A 22410-nucleotide genomic window follows, 5' to 3' on the forward strand; every position below is an offset into this window, starting at 1 on the left:
TACCATGAAAGGATAAAGTATCTATCTTCCTGGGGCTTTATGCAGATTACCTCGGTATCTGTACAATGTTACATGAATGGCAAGTATTACAACAACCTCCTGCTTATAAGATTCCTAATGGATTATGAACTCATGTATAAAATCCTTTTTAGACATGTTGAATCTCATTCTCAGAGTCCCGCTACAATTTATGCCCCTTTTTACCCTTTCTGAGCGATACAAATGGAGGCTCAGAACATTCAGATTATAATAGACCCAGTGGATATTTAGGTATGATTATACCATGTTTTTAAAGCCAGAGATGATGGGGTTTGTCTGCAGCTATATCCAACTTAGATGGGTAACAGTGGTACTTTATGAGTGGCAAGCAGAGCTCATCAGATGTTGCAAAACCCATTCAGAAGGAAGATTCTAGTTCCAGTCTCATTCAACTTATCATCAGTGACCTGGATGAAGGGACTGAATGTACCCTCAGCAATGCTGATTATATGAAATGGGGAGGAGTGGTTGATACCGCAGAGGGCTGTGCTGCCATTCAGAGAGACCTGGACAGGCTGGAGAGATAGGCAGAGAGGAACCTCATGAAGTTCAGCAAAGGTAAGCGCACGGTCCTGCACTTGGGGAGGAATAACCCCAGGCACCAGTACAGGCTGGGGACTGACCTGCTGCAGAACTTCTTTATATGCAGTCCTACACCTTTGTTACTTAAGACCTGGACCATCACAGTCAACCTTTGAGGGAAGTATGACTTAGATTATTATGACTTTGCAATCAAGCTCTTCAAGTTGGCTTTTGAGCAATTAAAGGGGATATTAGTGACAGCCTACCCTCAGCATTGAGCTCCATGGCCACTATAAATCTTCAGAAGGTGCAGAAGAATGGCAGTAGGTATTTCAGTAACTAGCTGCTTCGAACGGTCACCTGGCTGGGCATAGCTTTCTCCACTAAGCTAACTTGAAAACTGATTGGGGATCTCCAAGTCTGCAGTGCAAATGCACCTCTGTGAATGCCATCCAGTGCACTTGGTGAGCAAGTACCCAGTACAAGCTTATTTCAAGTCCTTCTGTCCTTCACTGTACTTGGTATCACAGGACCTTGCTGAGAGGTAGAAAAAGTATAAATAAAGAAAGAGGAAGGAAACTCACTTTTAGAAAGACTTTTTTTTTTTTAATTCCCTTTCCATTTCTGACCCACAACGGCTTGCTTGGTTTACATACCAATTGCGCGTGATTTACCGTTTGGGCCGGGAGGGTTCCCGGCCGACGCGTCTCTAGGGACCGAGGAGGGACCCAGGGAGCGACTCAGCGCCCGGGCCCGCCGTGTCCCGACAGGCGGCGGCGCTTGGGGCGGGGAGCCCGGCCGGGGGCGGCACCGGCACCGGGGCCGCTCCTCCGCCCGCCCCTCGCAGCCGGCGAGCGCAGGAGGGGAGCGACGAGCGAGCGGTGCCGCCGGGCACATGGCCTGCCTGATGGCCGCTTTCTCCGCGGGCAGCGCTGCGGTAAGGCGCGCTCCGCGGGGCCGCGCAGCGCAGCGGGGCAGCGTGCGCGGGGCTCTGCGGCGCAGGGGCCGTCGGAAAGACGGGGCAGGGGCGCCCGGTGCGCGGTACTCGGTGTCCGGTACCCGCTTCCCAGTATCCTGTACCCGGTGCGTGGTACTGGGTTCCCGGTATCCGCTGCCCAGTGCGCGGTACGCGGTTCCCGGTGCCCTGTGTCCCGCACTCTGTGCCCGCTGCAGGCACAGGGAGGCAGCGGCTTCGGGCTCCGCCGCCCGTAGCGGGATTTGACCGCTAGTTACCTCTGCCTTGAGCTAATAAAAGGGGATTAGCGGGTTTTCTGAGCATGCTCTGTGCTCCGCGACCGCATCCTGTCGATTTTTTTTTTCTCGCTCTCTCTTCACCCCCTCACAGATTTACTGAGGGGCTATAAGCTTTCTAGCTCTTTTATATAATGGCTTTGATGGGAGATTGTTGCTAGATTGGAGGAGGAGGGAATTCTGCAGAGAAGTACGGAGCATGTGGGACTGTTTATGCTACTTCGAATGGGGATGTGTTTATTGCTATGTCTGATAAACATCGGGAAGCAATTAAACTCCATATAGGATATTGGGAAGGAAAACTATATGAAATCAGATAAGATGAAAGCAGAGTCATTGAGAGCATATGCTCTTCATTTCTGTTGCACAGATGTGTTTGAAATGGGCATCACTTTCAAATGAACCATTGTAGGTTTATGTCAGTAGAAAAACAAATGTTTGGTTTATGCTAGTGGATGCATGGAAGGACTTGAAGCATGTTCAGAAAGTAGTTGTGGAGGGCACAGTTACATCTGTGCCTCTAGTAATCACTGTCATTACCCACCTCTGAGAAAGTAAAGCTGCTCCTGCTGCTCAGACCCTGCTGTAGATCCCAGGCTCCTGGGCTGATCATCACCCACAGCAAATAATTGTTCCTGTAGGGAGAGAGCATATAGCTAAAAGTGGAATGACTGTGCCACAGCCTGCTGAAAGCAGGCATCACTGGGTGATTAAAATGCTTTATTCACTGTCCCAAGGACAAAGTCGTCTACTTTCATATACCTTTGTGTTTAAGCTGGATAGCAAGAAGAAAGCAAGGGTGCTTCTTTTTGAGTTGACTTCAAAACCAGTTCTAACTGTTGCCCGACTGCTCAAGGTGACCTGCTCATTGAGAGTTAGTTCTTGAATGCCTCCTCTGATGTGTGAAGGTACGCAGTGGTTTCTGTGAATCAAACAGCTTAAAAAGTAAGCCTTGAAAACATGCAGGAGTGCATGTTGTTAGTTCACCTTTTACTTTTTATGCAAGAGGGAGGTTCCTTAAGTTGAATTGTTCTGTTCTAATATGTTTCACATTACGCTATTCAAATTACATACCATTATTGTCAACTATTTAAGACATTGGGGATAAATCTTAGTGGATACCTGACCTGAGTTACTTGAGAGCTTGGTTAAAATCTCTCTTTTAATAGTACATAATAAGTGGAGCTGATTCTTATGTCAAGAACTAGGAGGCTCATGCATGCAGGACCTAGAGACACTATCTTATTACTGGATATGTAGGACTGCTTTTTAGCATTTTCATCAGCATTTATGATAAGAGACTTATCTGAACAGCAATACTTATTCAGCATGAATGGAAAAAGCACCAACTGTGACAGAGAGGATGAAAATGGAAGAGAGGAGTGAAAAGGAGGGAATGTGACTTCTTAATTGCTTTGGAGAACACGTGTGGGGGGAGGGCACAATGGCACAACCGCACAGCTGTTCAGCACTGATGCCTTGAAAAGCAATGCAGCACATCTGCTTTTCAACAACCACCTCTGGAGACAGGTAGATTGTTGGACAGCATGGAAAATCTGGCACATAGATAGAGAAATTTTTGTTTGTTTGTTTTGTTTTGTTTTTCCAAATCCAGCTCTACATTAAAAACAGTAGACACTGTAATAGACAACTGTGCAGATGCTGGACCCTTCTCATGACATACTCAGAACAACAGATGACAACATCCTCTGAACTATCCAAAAGTCTGCTCAGCTGAAGAGCATTTGTAATTGCTTTGCTTTAGGCCTGGTACACAACCCATTGATACCAGTGAGAGGTGTCCATTCAGATAAGAGGAATGGAAGAAGTTCTGATTTTGTGAGTAATAGAAGAGAAAGAAAGAGGGCATGCAGCAGGTCATTGACATGCTCTGGAAAGGAGGGAGAAGTGATTCAGTCAAAAAAAAAATGCAAAGCAGAACTGCACAGAGCTTCTGTGGTGGGCAAAGTTTCATGATGGTACAGCCATGAGCATAGAGCGTTGGCCTCAGTGTCAGGGATGCAAGTGCTGGAGCATGGCTTAACCTGTCTGTAAGATTTCCATTAGGGATTAGAGCAAGGTAGGTGTGCTCCGATTTGGAGGTGTGTAAGGATTTTGGATATAAAGGGCTATGCTTTCCTAAAAGACCTCTACGAAAGAAGGTGTACTGTTCTAGATTGCAAAGTGCCTGGAACAGTCATCAGTAGAGCAAATCAGCCAGAAAACTCTTGCTTGTCTCAATTTACACAAGCATGGACATATGTAATTTCACATTTATAGAAGTGTATCCTATTTAAAGGAATAAGGGCTCTTAGATTTTTTTTTTTAATGTCTGTCTTTTAGAATGTCTCTGAAATAATCTACTAGCTCCTTTCCACTTTTAACTCAGTCCAAATATCAGTCCTGGAATCAGAGCAACTAAAATTCCACCAGTACATGAGAAACTGCACACAACATAATGGGAACTATACTTAGAAATATTGTACTAACCTGATGCAAGAGGTGTTCTGCTTTGAAGTAAGATACTCATGTGCTACATCTACCCTTCAAAGGAAAACTGGTGCTAAAGGAAGTGGGTTTTGTGTGCTCTTGAGTAGTAGGTATGCATGAGCTCTTTATCTCTTTGTCAAGACACAGCAGAACAAACAAAAGATTGTTTTATTTTTTTCTCTCTTCATCTTTCAGCACGTTGCTTTGCAGGATCCATATATTATTAAATACTTCATCTGATGCAAAAAGATTTGAAATGTATTCCTAAACAAAAGTCTGTGATGTTTGTCCTTTCTTCAAATTTTGCTCTCCAGAATACCAGCCATTCTGCTTCGACCATGGCTGAACCAAAGTCAGTGTGTGTTTCAGTGGATGAAGTGGTCTCAAATGGCACAGATAACCAAGATGCTCGACTGATGAATGGGCACTTAAAAAAGATGGACAACACTCTGACAGAAGCTTATCGTTTCTCCTACCTACCCCGCAGACCAGCTGTGAACATTGAGTTTAAAGAACTGTCATACTCTATCCAGGAAGGGCCATGGTGGAGAAAGAAGGGTAAGGAAAATTTAATGTTTTAGCTAACATACAAATGTTATCATCTGCTCACGTGGAGGGTCATGATAAGTTGAATGAGTCTGTTGTGGATGGCGAGTAAAACCGGTAAAGAGAACGAGTTTTCTCAGTTGCCGCACAGGTGGGTTCTTGTTACACCAGATAAACTCCTGGGAATATGAAAAAAAAAACAGTAATTCCTCTGAATGAAAAATGAAGAACAAAGATGGAAAACAGGTAATGGCTGAAGAGAGCATGACGAGCCTGTTCCAGGACTGGTTCAAAAACCAGATATGATATTTGTGTCTGCTCTGGAAGCAGAAGACAAGGCGACCTTTTAGGGTTGTATAAAGATTCCCACTGTCCCCCAACAGGCACAGGGTTGCTTCCTTGAGGCCTGGTTTAGTGTCACCTATGGCCGACTGCGCTCTGAGAGACACTGTAGATGGATATATTGGCCGGGCCTGATTTATATAATAGTTTATTTTTGCATCCCAACTCTAAAATACCTGTACTGTCGTGCAGGCAGATATCTGTGTCCTGTGATCTGCATCTGGGGTGATGGAGCATGCAGTATTTCAAAGAAGGAGGATGGAGGTGGAAAAAAGTTGTGGGTTTTTTTGTTTGTTATTTGTGCATGTGTGTGCGCTTGCATGTGTGCATGTGTGATACTAGTGGTTTACTTGGAAGAAAAATGAGGTCATTGAGTAAATTCTTGTTAGTGAAATGAAGTCCAAGAGAAAATATGGAATTCTTAAGGAGAACTTTGTGTACTAAAAGACATAATTGTTCTTCCTTGAGGAATTCTCTCTTAGTAATGTCAACTGGTATGACTGTGTACTTCAGTTATTTTTTAGAGATAAGACCCTGCCAATGTGCCACTCAGCGGAGTCATACTTGATACCTGCACTCACCTTGAGTCTATAAATCCAATGACTTTTAGATTCCACTTGAGATTGTTCACAAAGTATGTTGCTGCTGTCTGGGAAATTCTGTGTTATTATCTCAACACCATGGCTTTAATAGTCTAGACATGTACGGTATGAACAACATTGGAGCTACAGCTGAAGACGGGCTATTGTATCTATGGTTATTAGTTTGTATACCGTTGTTAGAAGGGTATACAGGCTCAAGGCCTTAATGTTTTAGCATCAAAACTCTATGTGTGCATACCTGTTATCATTTAATTATTTATTAAAAATGTTATAGCTATGCTGTTCATTGAAGAATGGCTCAGTTTGGCGGTAGCTTTCATACATTCAAAATTCATTCTTTTATTATTGGAATAAACTCACAATTTGATTTTTTTTTCCCAAGAAATAGACCTGTGCCAGTGTCTGATGCAAGATTTTAAAACTTCAGTTTTTGTTTGGATCTCTTTCTTTGGCCAAAAATGATCAAAAGATTCTAGCCTAAAAAGCTTTGCGCTTGTTGACATGTCTGTGAGTATATTGACTCAGAAAGAAATCCTGACAGAATGTGATGCTGTTGAAAGTGACCAGTTTTGGTATTTAGCTCTAGGGCATGACTGACTAGGACTATGGTCACTGCAACTGGATTTGGAAGAACTCTTTTCAGAACTCTTTTTTTGGGTGGGGGGCATATCTCTGAACAGGAGTTGATATTTTCTGCTCCTCACCTGGTCTTGTACCAGATCTCTTTCCTTGGAGGGCAGTGTCAGAGGGCAGTATGTCATCTGCCAGGAGGTCTTAACACTCTTCTGTTAGCCAAGGGTATAAAAATAATTGTGGATTACAGTGAATGTCAAGCTGAATATGAGCCAAAATGTGCTCTCATTGCACATAAGGTAAACTACATAATCTTCATTTGGATGTGGTCGGCAGATTGAGATAAGTTATTCTCCTTCTCTATTCAACACTGGTGAGACCACATCTTGGATGCTGTATGAAATTTTGGGCCCTCCAGGTCAACTAACATGATGGTAAACTGGAAAGAATCTGGCAGAGACTTATTAGGAGGTTTGTGAGGGAGGGATGATGACTTGTTGAGGGAGATGCACTTGTTCTAGTGAAGAGGAAGCTAAGTGGTGATCTAATAGTGGCTTACAACTATTTAAAGGGCAGTTATAAAGATGATAGAGCCAAACTCTTCTCAATAGGGTCAACTCATATAACAAGAGGAAACCTCTTTATCAGGGAGGTGGTGCAGCTATGGAGCAGCTCGCCATAGAAGGTATGAATTCTCTGTCCTTGGGGATTTACCAGATTTGCCTGAGCAAAGGCACAGCTGACTTAATCTAATGTTGGTCATCATTTTTTTTTGATGAGAAATGCTCCAAATGCTGTTGGCAGTTCTTGGGGGTTTCCTGTGCTGAAAGGATCTCTTATTGCTATGGTGTGAAGCATTTAAATTCACTTTTGTGTGAGAAGAGAAACAACAAACTCACTCTTGAAGATACCAACTCCAATCCAGGAATTGCAACTGATTCTTAAAAAACAGCAAACTTAAATAAAAGCACAAGATTAAAAAAAAAAAGAAGAAAAAAAAGAAAGAAAAAGGAAGATGTCTCTCAGTTCATATTCTTCTTTGGTGCTGATTGTGGCAATAATGGATAACAGATGCTGTTACAAGAAGATGCTTTTTAAATTAATGGTGTTTCTATTCTGATACCGAGGTCAAAAAAATTGCTATTTCTGCATCTTTTGTCATGGCTGTAATGAATTAGTTAAAATCTTTCGGTGAGTGCTGGATCATAAAGGAAGGAATATAGTTTCCTCACTAAGACAATTTGTGCCAACATTTTGGAGAGGAATTCAAATAAACAGCAGCAACAACATCAAAAAAAGCCTATTCCCCTCAGTAAGAATGCTATTACAGAGCAATGTTAAGGTTAAGTTCTAAATTAACAAAAGAAGTAATAATTAGTATGATGCCATTGTGTTCTGTACTTAGCCCTATTGTTCAAACATGATACTCATATGGTATCTTAACATCATCTAATGTTTATTAAAATCAGGTAGAATGTGAATTTGCATTGTTTGTCAACAACAAAGAAGCTAAAAAGCCATAGCAGTCTTTAAATAAGGATTTTTCATTCGTTTTTCAGCCTTAACATCTTTAATGTATCTATTAAAACTCACTTTCATCTTGAAGACAAGGAAGGTGAATTTCATTCTCAGAATTATGTGGTAAATGGTTGTTGCTACAAACAGCCTGTTCCACTCATTTTAATGAGTTTTTATCAGATTCATGAAAAAGACTGGTATGACTCTGGTCTTGATTCATTCATGGTGTAATTCCTCTTGAAGACGATGGTGTTAAAAGGGAATGAATCTGGCAAGTGAGACCTTGATGAAGCAAACTCTCTTTGAGCCATTCAACTCAGTATGGAAATTCGGAAAAGGCTACAGAAGTAAATTTCAGGAGCCCAAATCACTTTGTCATTTTCCCCATAAAGGTTTTAGGCAGTTTTTCAGCAGATAGAATGAAGTATTTTTTTCCAGCTCAAAGACTGAAAAGTGACTTAGCCTAGCTCTTGTAGGAGCAATGTTTCAGGATTCTCCAGCAGTGCAAATGTGTCTCAGTGTTTGAGTCCAGTCTTTACTCAAGCATGTGCCAGTAGCCTCCTGCAGATCAGCAAGATTCAAGATTGGCTTAAGCAACTCCAGGATTGCTGGAGAAGATAAAATATGTTGTAAGATTAGGATGAGCTAGCAAAGCCAGAAAAGGGAAATTTCGCCTCATGGGGAAGCATTGTGGCTGCTTAGTTTGAGAGCAGAAGTTCTCCTTCCTTTTAGGACCATAGAACCAGCTGACTTGGGAAGGAAGATCAAGTACAGGTTTCATAAACGAGTAAAAACAGTATCCACAGAGCTTGAGAATAAATTTTGTTTGGTTCTATCTACACACCAAAGGACTTTCGTCCTTTTGTTTGTTTCCAGGTTTGTTTTGTCTATTTGCTTCTAGGTATCTTTGGCACAGCATAGGATCCAATGGCAATACCATTCCTGTATAACTCAAGTGCATTCATGAAGAATGTAGTTATAAAATGGCTTTCAGAACTCTTCAGCAACTTGGGGAGTTCTTTTATTCTAGTACACGTGTATGTGTGGTATTCTCGTGTGTATGCATGGTTAATTAGGCAACATTTTAGTGGGAAATTTCTCCATTGTTTTTTTGAGGACTGTAATGACTCATTTGTACAGAGTTTGAATCTAAGTTCTGGAAGGGTTTGATCTTTAGTAACCTCACAGGGAGTGGGCCCCAGCAGGCAGGATGTGACCCAGTGCTTTGTGGAGGTGATTAGTAACAATACTGAAATTCATGCTCAGCAGAAAATATCATAATTAGATACCGAGGAGTTTTGGAGTTGTTCTAATAGATCAGACCCTGTGAAAACAGTGGAAACACAAACAGAAAGGTCCAGGCTTTTCTTTTTTTCTTTTTTCTTTTTTTTTTTTTCTCACAAGATGATTGCTTCATGACTTTGAGATTCAGCACATTAAACTGCAGATGGGGCTTGCCTGGAGAGGAGGGGAATGAAGGACAATGTTTATGCTGTGTGGCCTTAGAGGGTCTGTTGGGGAAATACAGAATCTTTGTCAGGTTGCATGATATTCTTGAAACGCAGGAAGTGCCCATTGCCATCTGAGACAGAGGGTTGGGACAGGTAGCCACCTACATTTCAGATGCAAGGTTATGGTAATGCTGATCTCTAAATAGGATGGAGGCATAGCATGCTGTCAGGTTGTCCAGACAGCTTTAAACAAGCTGGGTTTTGCTGACTGATGATCTGTTATAGATTCATTCAGATACACATGCTTTGATGGACTCGTTTCTTTGCACTGAGTTCGTTCTTCTCGGATATGGTTTCATTTCAGAGCTCCCACCCTCCTTGAAAGATCTGAAGACCCAAATGACAGGGAGAGAGGCTGGGGAGAGGGGGAGGGAAGGATTTGCCCTAAATTATTTGCTAATCCTTGCCAGTGGAGTCGGAAAAAGCCTGTCCTCATCCCCAGCAGGTGCACTGCGGTAGAGGTGCCGCATGCACGGTCTCCTGGCTGCGGTTACTGGCGGTCAATGCACGGTGGTAACCCCCGGCTGCGATGCTCCGGCTCCGGGGAGCCTGTCCTGGTTGGCTGCTGCCGGCGCTGTTGCTAAGATGAGAGGAAAAGATGTCGAACGGGAAGCAGCAAAACCCCCTCAGCGATAGAGGGACTTTTTTTCTTCCTTTTTTTTTTTTTTTTTTTTGCCTTTCCCCGACAGATGGAATGTATTGTTTCTCTCCGTTTTAGCCTGCTTTGTCTGGGAGTGTTTTCATTTTGGAGAGCAGAATGTATGCTAAGCAACATGCACACGTTAGAAAGAATAAGCAAGTCAGGCTGGGTAAAATGAACTGTGACACCAGCAAAAGATTTTTGATGAGACATTTTATGGATTCTTCTTCAGTGACTTAAAATTTTGGTAAAATTAATGAAAATAACATATCATTTTTAACATAAAAATTCTACATTCACATTTCAGCCTTGATGATAATGTCTGTGCAGTTTTTCTTTTAACACTTAAAAGTGTCTCATGGTAAAAATACACTGAAAAATCACTGTCACTGAACTAAATTATGGCTATACTATTTGTCACATAATGATATATTATGTGATGCATAATTATTCCTAGCATTAGCTTGCATGAGTTGTGTAAAACAGAGATAGTCAGGGACAGATTTTTGTCAGACCCTGAGCTTGATTCTTTGACTCTTTCTTCAGCTGAGTATGAACTTAATTTTGAGTAGTAGTTCCATCTAAATGAGTAGAATTACTTTTTTTTTCACGTGGAACTAATTGTTCTTGTTTACTGTGGATCTGTGACTTGATCCCTGAGTCTTGGTGTGAGTAGAATATATATTCCTTCTCCCTTCTCTTCATGATATTGTGTATTAAAATGAAGCAAGACCATGACCTGGCTGCATTTCCACTCTTACCGATATTTTCATGCAATAAATTTTATGGCTGTTATAAAAACTCATGGCCAAGGAAGGAAGTTTTAGAGAGCAACCTGTAAGAGTATATCAGAATTTATATGCCAGAGAAGTGGTGATGGCAGTGAGGGTGATGACTTGTTGGGAGCCCCAGGTACATTCTCCACTATTTCCAGCTCCTGTCAGCATATCTTCTGGGCTGACTGTAGTTCCCTCTGTTTGAGAGCTGGCAACTCCCTCTACAGCTCTCTGTACACTGAATGGGATCTGAGGAAATACTCTGGTCTCCTCTGCTCTTCTGCACTCATTCCTTGCATAAGATGTCAAAGTGGTAGAGACTGTGGTCACCATCTTATTTTAAGTGGTGACACACAGCTATTCTGTGTGAGTAATGGCACGCCAAACCACTGGTTAGCATATGGGTTAACTTTTTTCATGTGGTAGTATTTCCAAGTAGAACCTGGTCCGGAGTCTGAAGGTGAATCCAAAGTCTGAAAGAAGTTTAAGTCAGAGTCATTTTGTATTTGTAAGACTTTATCCTAATAATGGTTCCTCAGGATTCTCCTTAATCTCAATAAAAGGGAAGAAAAATCACCAAAGCAACCAGGAAGATAAGCTAGCCCAAGAATAAAAATGCTTCTAGAGCCATTTTTTGCCTGTGCTTTTAAATAACATCTTGAAATATGCCATATGGAAGTCCATGGGGTCTAAAATTATGTTCATACTAAAGCAGGGCTTTTGTTCTTAGGGAATTCAGGATCACAGAGTTTAGCTGTATTAATTTCTTTACACTTTCCTGTAACATTATTCTTCTAGGTAAATGACTCTCTTTGGGAAGACAGTGAACATGGTACTTACTCAAAAGTAACAGACCTTGATTGGGTAAACCCAGCTGTATTATAATGTACACTTATAAAATTGAAGGATATCTTTTTCTTCTATTAGAAAACAATGTTTGAATTTACTCAGAAAATTGACATCTCAAAAATTATACCAAAGAGATTTCAAGGAGAATTCACATGATAGCTTAGCACACTGGAATGAACTGATTTGGATTAAAAATGAAAGCATTGAAAAATGAAGTGTTAGTGGTCAGTCTCAAAATGCCCTTAAGGTTTAAGGCAAACCTTCACTATTTCTTTCTTAAAATTGTTGCATGATTTTCTGAAACAAAGTAGACTTTTATTGTTCCTACTTTTACCTCACTAATTCTTAAATCATTTAGGAATACAGTGAGCAATGCATAGACCAGTACAGGTCTCTTGAGAATCAAGGGTAACTCTGCTCCATTCATTGACCACTGATTCCTCCTCTTAGTTTCTGGTTGCTTTATCTGCTTACTTGCTTATAGGAGAACCTTCCATCTTTCATCATGTTAGATTCATTTCTGTAAGACCTTTAATAAGGGACCTTGTTGAAACATATCCATGATTGTAATAACATCCATATAAGAGGAAAAATAATATGCCTTTAATTTTTTTAAAGGCATTACCCCCCAGATATGGCCCCAAAGCACTGGAACAGTAAGATGATGATCTGATAGTGGCTGTAATTGCCTGCCTACTGTGCAGGCTTCCAGGGTTTAAACCTAAAAGTATGTTTCCCTTTAATACTGTAGGTAGGGGAGATGGCAAAAACACCAGTCCTTGCTTAGATTGTACTAAATGGGAAATTCAGTCTCCTAGGATAAAACTAACTTGCAAGAACATCTAGGATTAGTATCTAGGATTGGAAGAGAGTCTTCATCAAGCTGAGGCCAAGTTGTGTCAGGCAGTTACATCATTATCTTTTTCTTGGTATGAAAGCCTATGTTGATTAGTAGATGGAAAAACTAAGAGTTCCCAAATCCCTCCAGATCATACTGGAAGAACTATGGAATGGAAGGCTTATTGCGTTTTTCAACTAATTCTTCAACTTTTTCATTCGCAAAACAACAGTTTGAATGAGATGGAAAATGGTCACAATACCTACATGGAAGGCAAGAAACTCTGATTATTTTCAGTAAATATTTAAATCTCCATAACTTCCTACATGTATTTGTTTTTAGATATTTCATTTGTTCCTGAACTTAGTTGTCAGAAGGCATGTTTGAATGTCCCATTGGTGATACAAATGCTTGAAAGTGAGCCCCTGGTGAATTACACGCTTTAATGCAGATGATTAATTTGGCATTTGGATCCTTTCTATCTTAGTCAAGAAGATTTTAGAATGAATATTTGATGGAGTATGTAAGAGGTAGTAGAAAATTCAGAAAGATAATGCCATGTAGTTATTTGTAAAATGAGGACAAAATAATTCTATCTAGAGAATGGCATGGCTGAAGTCTTATATTGCAGTACGTCTTTAGTCAAAACACAAGCATTAGAAATCTTTTTAATTATATTTCCAGACTGGAATTTCTTGTCACTGTAGGGTTTTGTTTTCATTTACAGTTCATTTAGACTTTGTTGATTGTAGTGGGAGAAACAAATGCACTCTAAAGACTCTTAATTCTCTTTAGAGAGTTTAGTGATGTAGTAGTCCAAACTCTTAATGGAAAGAAGTATGTGGAATTACATAAGAGTCAAAATGAGTTAACCACTTGTTTGCTTGTTCGTTATTCACTACATGTCTGTTTCAAAAAAAAAAAATGGTGGAGACCTTGGCTTTAAAAGATAATTTACCATCTGTCTCTCATGTAATATCTACAGCCTACATCTTTTGTGTAAGAATCATACTTCTTCCTGCTCTGCGTGTTTAGAATAATAACAAATGTTGTTTATAATTGGAATACATCTGCTCCAAGAAGATAAAATGGAATAACTCAATAGTCAGGCTCCTAAATAAATGATACCTCTGCCTTGTCTCCTGCTCTTCAAAGAGTATGTTTTTATACTGGGCAAGAGAAGACAGGAACTTCATAGGGAGTGATGAAGTTAGCTAATGTGAAAGTGGAGAAAATAAAAATCTGAAAGTTTCAATATCATCATTAAGCACTGTAATTAAATAGTGTCTGTAGTTTCATCTGCTGTTTGTTTCTGGAACCACTCAAATGGATGAAGCTGCACAAACATGGCTAGTGTATTTTTTAATCATGATCCAGTCATTAGCTCAAGTGCTTGGGAAATTAAATACTTCTTTAGTAGCAGAGACATAACAGAACTAGAATTGATAAATGAATACCCAATTAAAAGGAAGCGGATTGAAGGTAAATACACCTTGCTGCTGGAGAATAGGCAGTATTTTATCTGGGTCAAAATGTCACTGTCTTCAGCTGGCATTTACTGAATACTTGTGAAAACAAATATCAAAGACTATCTAAAAAACTGTTTTAGTGTCATAAAGCTGAAAGCTGCATGTTTCTGCCTGGCTTTGAACACCTCACCTTCTGTCATCAGAGCAATTTGAGCATCAGAAAGGCAAGGAAAAGTGTGAGGGGGTGCAAAACTGTCCAGGAAATCTGTTCATCTGTTCATCTGGGTTTGGCTTTTGACCTTGAATCTTGCAGCATTATTTGAGGGAGAATTTGTCCCAGAGGAATAAATGTTAAATACACAGACTGGAGCAGACTGGAGATCTTTCTGAAAACCAGTTGGATCAGATTTCAACTTTTTTTTTTTTTAATTAAAACTGTAAGTTGTCCGTGAGAAGTTTGCAAGAACTTCTAATTGCAGGGATTTTAATATGTCTGTTACTGATAAATGAGTCTGGTAGGCTTCAGGGCGTTGGGGGACTTCTCCTGATCCAGCCCCATAGCTAGATGGCAACTGTGGTTTTGTGTTTACAGATCCCAGCTATCAGCCAGGTTTGGTATATATTCCCAATCGACACAGGCCTACATACATGTACGCAATGCACACAGCAGCCATATGGACCAACACAAACACAGCAGTACTTTTACTGGCACCCACATAAACTGAAGTGGCACTCATGCACGTGAGCAGTGAGGGTGGCTTCCTGCAGTTTCTCACCTCTGGCTGCTCAGGATCACCAGCAGTTAGTTCTAGATGCTTAATCTGCCCAGTAATTGGTCCAATGTGCTGGTATCGTCCAGGTCCTCCTACCTGGACATATGAGCCCCCCAGGTTTGTAGCTGCTCAGTCTTGGTATGTGACACTCATACCTCTTTTACTCACCAGCTAATCTCAGTGTTTGCTAGTGCACGCACACACACACAGAATGTGTGCTCACACAGGAGGTAGTTAGAGCTAGCATTTAATAAGAATGTAGAAGAGCGTGCACTGGTCAAGAACAGCGCTCTATCAGATAAGCAATTGACCAGCCAGCTGCCCGTTTACGTGCATCTGTAATCCTTTTCTCCCTTGTTTTTCCCACACTTGTTCTTCCTCAGTCTTTCACCTGTACCTTTCCACACATTTGGACGTTACCTTAAACATCCTGTGATAATTCTCTGTAATTCTCCATAGCAAATCTTTTCACAATTCCAAAATCCTCTTCAAAGCCCCTGCATGGCACAATAAGTGCTATTGTCGCTCTGGTTTGCATCACGCTCTGGGGAGCAAAGTTCCCACTGGCACATCTTGTCAGGTTTCCTTCCAAGGGTCCCATCCATCTCCTTCAAGAGCCTCTGGAGGGGCTTATTCATCAGGCACTGTTTGCCCCAATGAGGTTACTGTCATTCCTCAAACCCTCAGATGGGTTTTTTTGCTTACTGTGATTAGCCTTTAATCATGCAACCAAACAAAGACAATTTTTATGCTTGTTTGTCAAATTTGATCTTGCTAAATGTCATGTTTAAAAATAAATTAAGTACTGCACCTCGTCAATAACTTGTTGAAGTCAATAGAAAGTTTCCCCATGATTTAAATAATCATCGAGTTGGAACACACACCTGCACATTTTTACCCTGACATGTGAAAGCTTCGGGAAAGTTGTGAATAACTGCAAGCAGGGAATAGAGTTTCTGCCATTTGCAATTATAATAAATCAGGTTCTGCTGTCTTTAAACCTGAGTTATGACTATGGATGTAAGTTGCTGTATTAAAAATAGTCAGAGGAAGTTGACAAGCATTCCTAAAGAAGGCTGGCTATTTGATTTCCTGTCCATGAAAGTGATGATGTAAAAACCTCAAGGAGAAATATATTACCTGAAGCAGTCACAAGTGCCTGAACTCTGAGATCACAGTAAGACTCTGTGTTTAGAGAGTGAGTATGTCTTGTCCAGTAATACTGTAACACCTGGGACCACTAAAAGAAATATGAAACACCATGATATGTGTAGTACCACTTACTATGCTTATTCCTTATCTTCCACACAGAAGCATAAGTATTAGTCTTCTGAATGCCATGTACTCTAAATACTCTGTATATACATTATAAGATAAAAACAAAAATAAAAAAATTAAAAGGCCAGCCTTCCCGTATAGAACAAGCATTGTAATGGTCTGTTTGTTACATATTGACAAGTGTTAAATAGCAGAAATAAACCTCCTGAGCAAAGTGAATTAAGACAATAACTGATGTATATCCTGCAGTAAATAAAAATAATGTGGGAGACAACCTGCGATTCTGCTCATACTGTATGTCTTTAAAAGCACAAAGCCAGAGGAATCTCGTAATCACATCAGTGGCATAATAGAGAGAGTTTATCCAAATAATAGCTACTTGATAGTCTGCCAGGAGTTTCGTCTTATGGCAGAGCATTTTGGACCTTGATATAAACTGAAATTCACTGAAATAAAAAAGCTTGCTCAGGGAAGAATATGGCCTACCATCTAAAGCATTCTTTTCTTCACTCATAAATACAGTATAATGCTTAAAGTGCATTCTAAGAATACAGAAATGTCTTTTATGCTAAATGTTGACACATTATCTGTTGAGTGTAAAACAATACAGCCTTAGGGTCAGACTTTTGGGTTGAAGTTTTGACTACCATGGTGGTGATAAAGCAAAGTCTATCTCTATTGCCCGCCCTTCCACCGCCCACAGATTTAACCCATCCAAACTTATCCTGATTCGCGTTCCACCTCCTGTCCAGATGATAAGTATTACAAATGCAGCAGTGTGATGTATATGGTGGAAATGTGCCTACAGACAATATATCGCAATGGCATGTCTCAAAGCATTGGACAGACCCCCCATTTCGGAGTGAAGACAGTAAACTTTTGGCTTCTTATGAAGACTTACGAATTTTTCTCTTATTGTTCTGTGAGCATATTGTATATGTATTATCTTTCTTTTTATATGTATAGTATACATTAATGTTCTATGTGATGTATAAATGTATCTAGATATGTCCAACTCACTTGTATGAATGCCTGTAAATGTGAGAGTGTATGTATATGTATACATTCGTACCCTGTTTATATATATATGCACATACACCATTTATTTATATACAAAATCTAGCTATAACAAGTATTTTGAAGGTAACATATTCCTCCTTTGTAGTGATAATGTGATGTAATTATAGAAAAGAAGTAGTAACCTGATTTTTTTTAATGAAAAGAATATTGGTTGAAGTGCTTCAAGTCTGCTGCTACTAGATTAACAGCATAATAAGCTAAAATAGCAGGAAAAATAACTGCAAAAAATTGGAGGTTTTTTATCTGCCTGAATGCTGTTGACATAGGGAACAGTATAAAGAAAGGACATTTTGCTGATGCTTTTCAACAGGGGCTTATTGCATTACATAAGTTGAGTAATTTTCTGTTGTCAGAAATTTCTCTTGCAATCAGACTGATTGTGTTTTATTTGTTCCTCTTTTCTTGAGAAGTTATAAGGGAGAATGGGTTATAGTCCTTGTGTGTATCAATGATGAGTCCAATTCATACATGTCTAGACAACTTTGCCTTTCTGTTTGCAACTGCCAGCATTGTTTTCTGAATTCCTTTTACTAATCTGACTGTGATTGCACCTCGCTTTCCTGCTGGGTGTAAAGGAGGCTATGCCTGCATCCTAGATAATTGTGTTCTGCTTCTCTTTATTTGAGTAATGATCTGCTGGTGACAGAGAACTGTCGGAAGCTGTATGTTGGGGTACAGATAGAAAATGCTGTGGTTTAATATTAACTAATGTGAACGTACACTTCAATTTGCAAAACTCATGGACAGAGTAGAGCAAAGAATGAGAATCTAATAGTTGATTTTTCTAGCTGATTTTCTTGGGGGTTGGAAATAGCCCCTGCCTAGTGACAGAACTGATAGTATTTGGGTCAGCACCTGAGGTCTGCAAATGAAGGCGCTTTCCTGCAATAGCTCAGCACAGAATGGGTGTTCCCATGCAGCTGTGTTCATCTTCTCCAAGCTTCTCAAATGTGGGCAAGAGAAAGGGCTGATGCAGTGTCTGATGGTAGTTTGGTTTCAGAAGATCCACAGTGTATACCTCAGACAGCTGGCATAGCTTCTGTATAGGAATAAAGGGAATGGGGCAGAGATGGTGAGAGCCGTGTGGCTCTCATTGTCCCTTACGCTAGCCATGCTAGCAGTAATACACCCCATAATTTGTGTGAATTGACCAGTGCATTTTAAAAGATTGCCTGTGCGTCCCTGCACCCTTCCTTTCCAGCTCCCCTCATTATCTGCATCTGTAGCTGTTCTGTGCAGGTGCTGATATTGAAGCACTCAGGAAGAACTGAGTCCAAATGTTTTCAGCGTGTTTACAACCCTACACAGGGAAAGGAGATTGAAGATCAAGTCAAGATTAATCTCTCCTTTTGAATCGAGTATCATTATCTAATTAGATCAGAAGCAAAGCCCTGCAGCTTAGTCAGTATTAGAGCGTAGGCACCAATTTCAGGAGGAAGCCTTTGAGAAGAGCAGTCTTTACCCATCCACCTACACCATTTTCTTTACAGCTTTGTAAGAGTGACAAATGTAAACCTGCCCAAAGGCAGTTGCGTCTTGTCCTTACGCATCAGTTTTAAAAAGATGTCTGCCCCCTGATCTGCTGAATCTTGGATGACCCCAATGCAAGACCCTTGTCTTTGCTGTCCCCAGGCTGGTGTTTCAGTGGCAGAACAGATCTGCTGCTGATCAACGGATCAGTCCCTCAAGAGGGAATCTGGGGATTTCATATTGCCGATGTTGTTTTTCTAGCAGGTACCAGGGGCCTTCAGTAGGGATGTGGGGCCACAATTCAGATGGTTTAGAGGGAGAGGGAACAGGAGGGAAACAGTATTCTTTCCAATTGCCAGAACTGTTCCTTGCCCTGCACAAGGACTCTGGCATCCAGCGGTTGGCTTTGCCTTGTTGCAGAACATGTCCAAATGGTTCAAGTGCTCTTGCTACATAAATTACAGGTCCCTTTTTCAGGGTCCGTATATGCTGGTACTCATACCAGAGCCTCCCTAGAACAGCATGTCTTGTGTGGTTTGCCCAGAGATTCCTTTAAGGTAATAGATGGTGGGTAAATAGATTTTTGTGGGTAAAGCCAAACTGTAGGTTTGGTTCAATTTTGAACTTATTTCCCTATGTGAAACCAGTCCTTTACTTTCTTCACATATAAGGGTTTTATAACAGTGCTTTGGATCATCACAGGAGAAGATTCTGTAGCAGGCCCTTTCATTCAGTAGGGACAATTTATAATCGGCAAATAAATATGTGTGAAAGAAGAATCGAGTCAAACAGATTCTATCAGTGCTCCAAGATCTGAATCTTACATACTTTATATCAGTTGACTCAGATTATGAGTCCATGTATCTGACCAAGGCACGTGAAAGCTACTGTGGTAACAAAAATAATCGTGAAAATGCCAAAGAACTTTTACAGATGTTACAAATATGTAAGTGGAAATTTCTCTGTTAGAGGCAAATAGAACTTAAAGGCACTGTGTTGGATTTCATTCAGGTTTTCATTGGAAATTGAGTGGTGACTCAGTTTTAACATGCACATACAGAAATTTTAAGAAGTAGCAATATTTTCAAAATGTTTTGATCTGATAACAGAACTATGTTCTGTACTTGTACCATTAACCAAATTGTTGCGGTCGCTATTCTGTCATCATAATGGCATCTCACTTATTGGCAAAAAAAAAGGCAAAAAACAAAAACAAAAACAAAAAAACCCACACAGATAGTGTATTCACCACTTACACATAATGATCAGAACCATTTATCTAGCATTGAAATTAAGTCTAACAATATTAGAGCTTGCTTATTTTTCCATTTGCACACAGGTTATATTCCTTTCACCTTCATTTCTTCTGTGTGTACAACTGTTAATAGGTAGTATGGATAAATAAATCATAGAAGAAAATGTACTAAATATAGTCATTTAGAAGTCATATAAAAGTCATACAGTAAGAGAAGAGAGAAATGTCAAGAGATAAATCAAGCTTCATTTTCTGGTAAGGTATGCAGTTGGCATTGTCAGTTGGTCAGAAAAAAAATGGAAACATGTTGTCTAGATATGGTCTACAGGGACATCCAATTGGAAGGGTACGAGAAGGCCAATACTGTTTGTGTGAACCTGTCTTACTATTGATGAACATCTATCTTCAGACTGTTAACATAACTGATTTCTGTTGATAGGCTTCTTGTTTGCAGAGGAAGCATATTCTTTTTACTATAAGATTTTGGGTCAACCATTATCCAAGCTAAGCCTGTTTGTAACTTGCCCTTTCCTGTTCACTGAGTAAATGAATAGCTGGGTTGAGAGAAGGACAAAAGAATCAAAAGAAGTTAGGAGTGTTCCTGGGGAGTTGGTCAATATAAAGTATGAATAAAAGGACTGTTGACATAGAGGGTCTTCTGATAAGCCAATAATTAAAGTTCATCTGGAAATTTTCATTCTCCTCTTTTTGTTGGAAGGTAAAAACAGGTTGGTTCTTGTAGTTTTTTTCCGACTACGTTTGTCAAGTCCTGGCTTTTTAATTAAATGGAAGAGAGAAAATCCAGTCCATCTGCTGACCAGCAAATTGGAGAAATTTAGGAGAAATTGGAGAAATTTAGGTTCTCAGTCTGACTCAAGGACTTAGACTTGGATCACCTCTGTATTAGTGTACAGACCACTGTCTTCTGGAGTGACATGCTATTGGTTTGTAAAAAAAAACAAGTGAAAAAAAAAAGGTCCTTTGACAAAATTCAAGGCTGATTTTTTTTTCTCTGCTGCAGAATAAAGAGAAAATGGAAATTGAAATGGAAATCATGTTTCTATGAAAGGAATTATTTCTTTCTGACTTGCCAATATGACTTACCAATAATTTTGAGGGTAATTTAGAAAAGCAGGCTTTCCAAAATGACTAACAAATCTGATGCGTCATTTCACATATCCTGAAATTGGGCATTAAAGTTCATTAGCCTATTTTTTTTAGCTTCAAATATTTGTATGTGTACGTTAGAATTAGTATGCTAAAGAAAAGGTTATCGGTTCGATGATATTTATATTACAATCTGAGCATGTTTGTCACATGGCTGTTTATATTTTGCCTGTGAAATGTGCCCCCTTCCCCTCTCCCCCCCAAAAAAGAATTCCTCTTGAAATCTCTCATCTTTACCTGGAATATATTGCTGCTAAAATATTTCACTACCAAGTGCGTACAGTTAGCAAGAGTCGAGCTTTGTGTAAGTTACTCTGTAAGCTTCAGCTAATGCATAACATAAAATGTAGGTCGGCTGCAGCTTTTTAAAGCAAATGGAAATATAGTAATTTATGGTAGGTCAATAGATGTATGTCCCTACAAGACTGGCAACCTCTGCAGTTCCAAATGGCAGAAAACATAGAAATCGGTCTCCTAAAAGCTGCTTATTCTAGCTCATTTTCATTCCAGAAGCACCAATACACTGTGCAGTTGGATTTTATTTGTGGCCTATTAAGCACTGACATGCTCGAGAAGATGATAATTAGTTCAGTGGTGTTTAGAGAATTTTATGTTTACTTTGCTAACAATGAAAATTATTGTAATTTAGGCAACTTCATTGGTGTAAATATTCAAGAAGAAACACAGTTGTTCTAAATTGAATGCAAGAAGTGGAGATAATTCAGGGTTTATTTCCACATGTATTTCAGATTTTTCTTTATTTTTATATTCTGGATCATAGATGTTATCCTTCATTAGATTAGAACCAGAATGAAATGAAGATATTGCCCTGTTTTTCTATTTCATTAAATTGTTGAAGAGAAATGGGGAAAGTCATCATGGCTGCTTGGCTTGAAAACAAGGCCTTCCCAGAATATGTGCCCCATATGCCTGGCCATGGGACGTCCTACTGAAGTAGAAGGCTCTTCAGTGTCAAAGGTTCTTCTGAATGTGACTCCCCATTTCGCTCATTTCAGCTCCCCCAGGTTTGCAGAACAGGTGAAAAAGTTTTGGGCAGCACCTCTGCTCTGGAGTGGCTCTCTAAGAAAGCTGTAATACCTGAGTTTAAAATTTACATTTTAAAACACCTCTGAATATGTTTCAAAGGGTATTCCAAGCCCCAGGCATTCTCCGGTCTGCTTGTGGAACGTGTAACAGGGACAAGAGCAGTGGAAATGCAGAGAGGTGGAAATGTTTCTTGAAATTTGCAATGCAAATCCCTTTGATATGTTTGGGAGGAAGGCAGGATAAAAACGTGTAGGAGCTGTTTAGAAGGTTGGATGACTGAGCTGTTAGGCAGTTGCCTGTTCTTCAGAGAAAGCTCTTGAAACAAACTGTCATCACCATTGATGTTGGGTAAGACTGCTGTGAAAAACTGTTTT

At 40.0% G+C, this 22410-nt stretch overlaps 1 protein-coding gene across 1 annotated transcript in view; it reads left to right on the forward strand.

Annotated features, from left to right (window-relative positions):
• Positions 1 to 1438: 1438 nt before the first annotated feature.
• Positions 1439 to 22410, forward strand: part of ABCG1 (ATP binding cassette subfamily G member 1) — a 48777-nt gene continuing 27805 nt past the window's right edge. Inside the window, exons 1-2 of the mRNA XM_088530636.1 lie at positions 1439 to 1498; positions 4617 to 4860. Coding sequence (XP_088386762.1) covers positions 1457 to 1498; positions 4617 to 4860 — 286 coding nt within the window. The 5' untranslated portion in view covers positions 1439 to 1456. The remainder of the gene's footprint in view (positions 1499 to 4616; positions 4861 to 22410) is intronic.

The sequence above is a fragment of the Tinamus guttatus genome, unplaced genomic scaffold, assembly GCF_059628265.1.
Source record: "Tinamus guttatus ecotype Peru unplaced genomic scaffold, ASM5962826v1 Tinamus_guttatus_pri_ptg000384l, whole genome shotgun sequence".
NCBI classification, from domain to species: Eukaryota; Metazoa; Chordata; class Aves; order Tinamiformes; family Tinamidae; genus Tinamus; species Tinamus guttatus.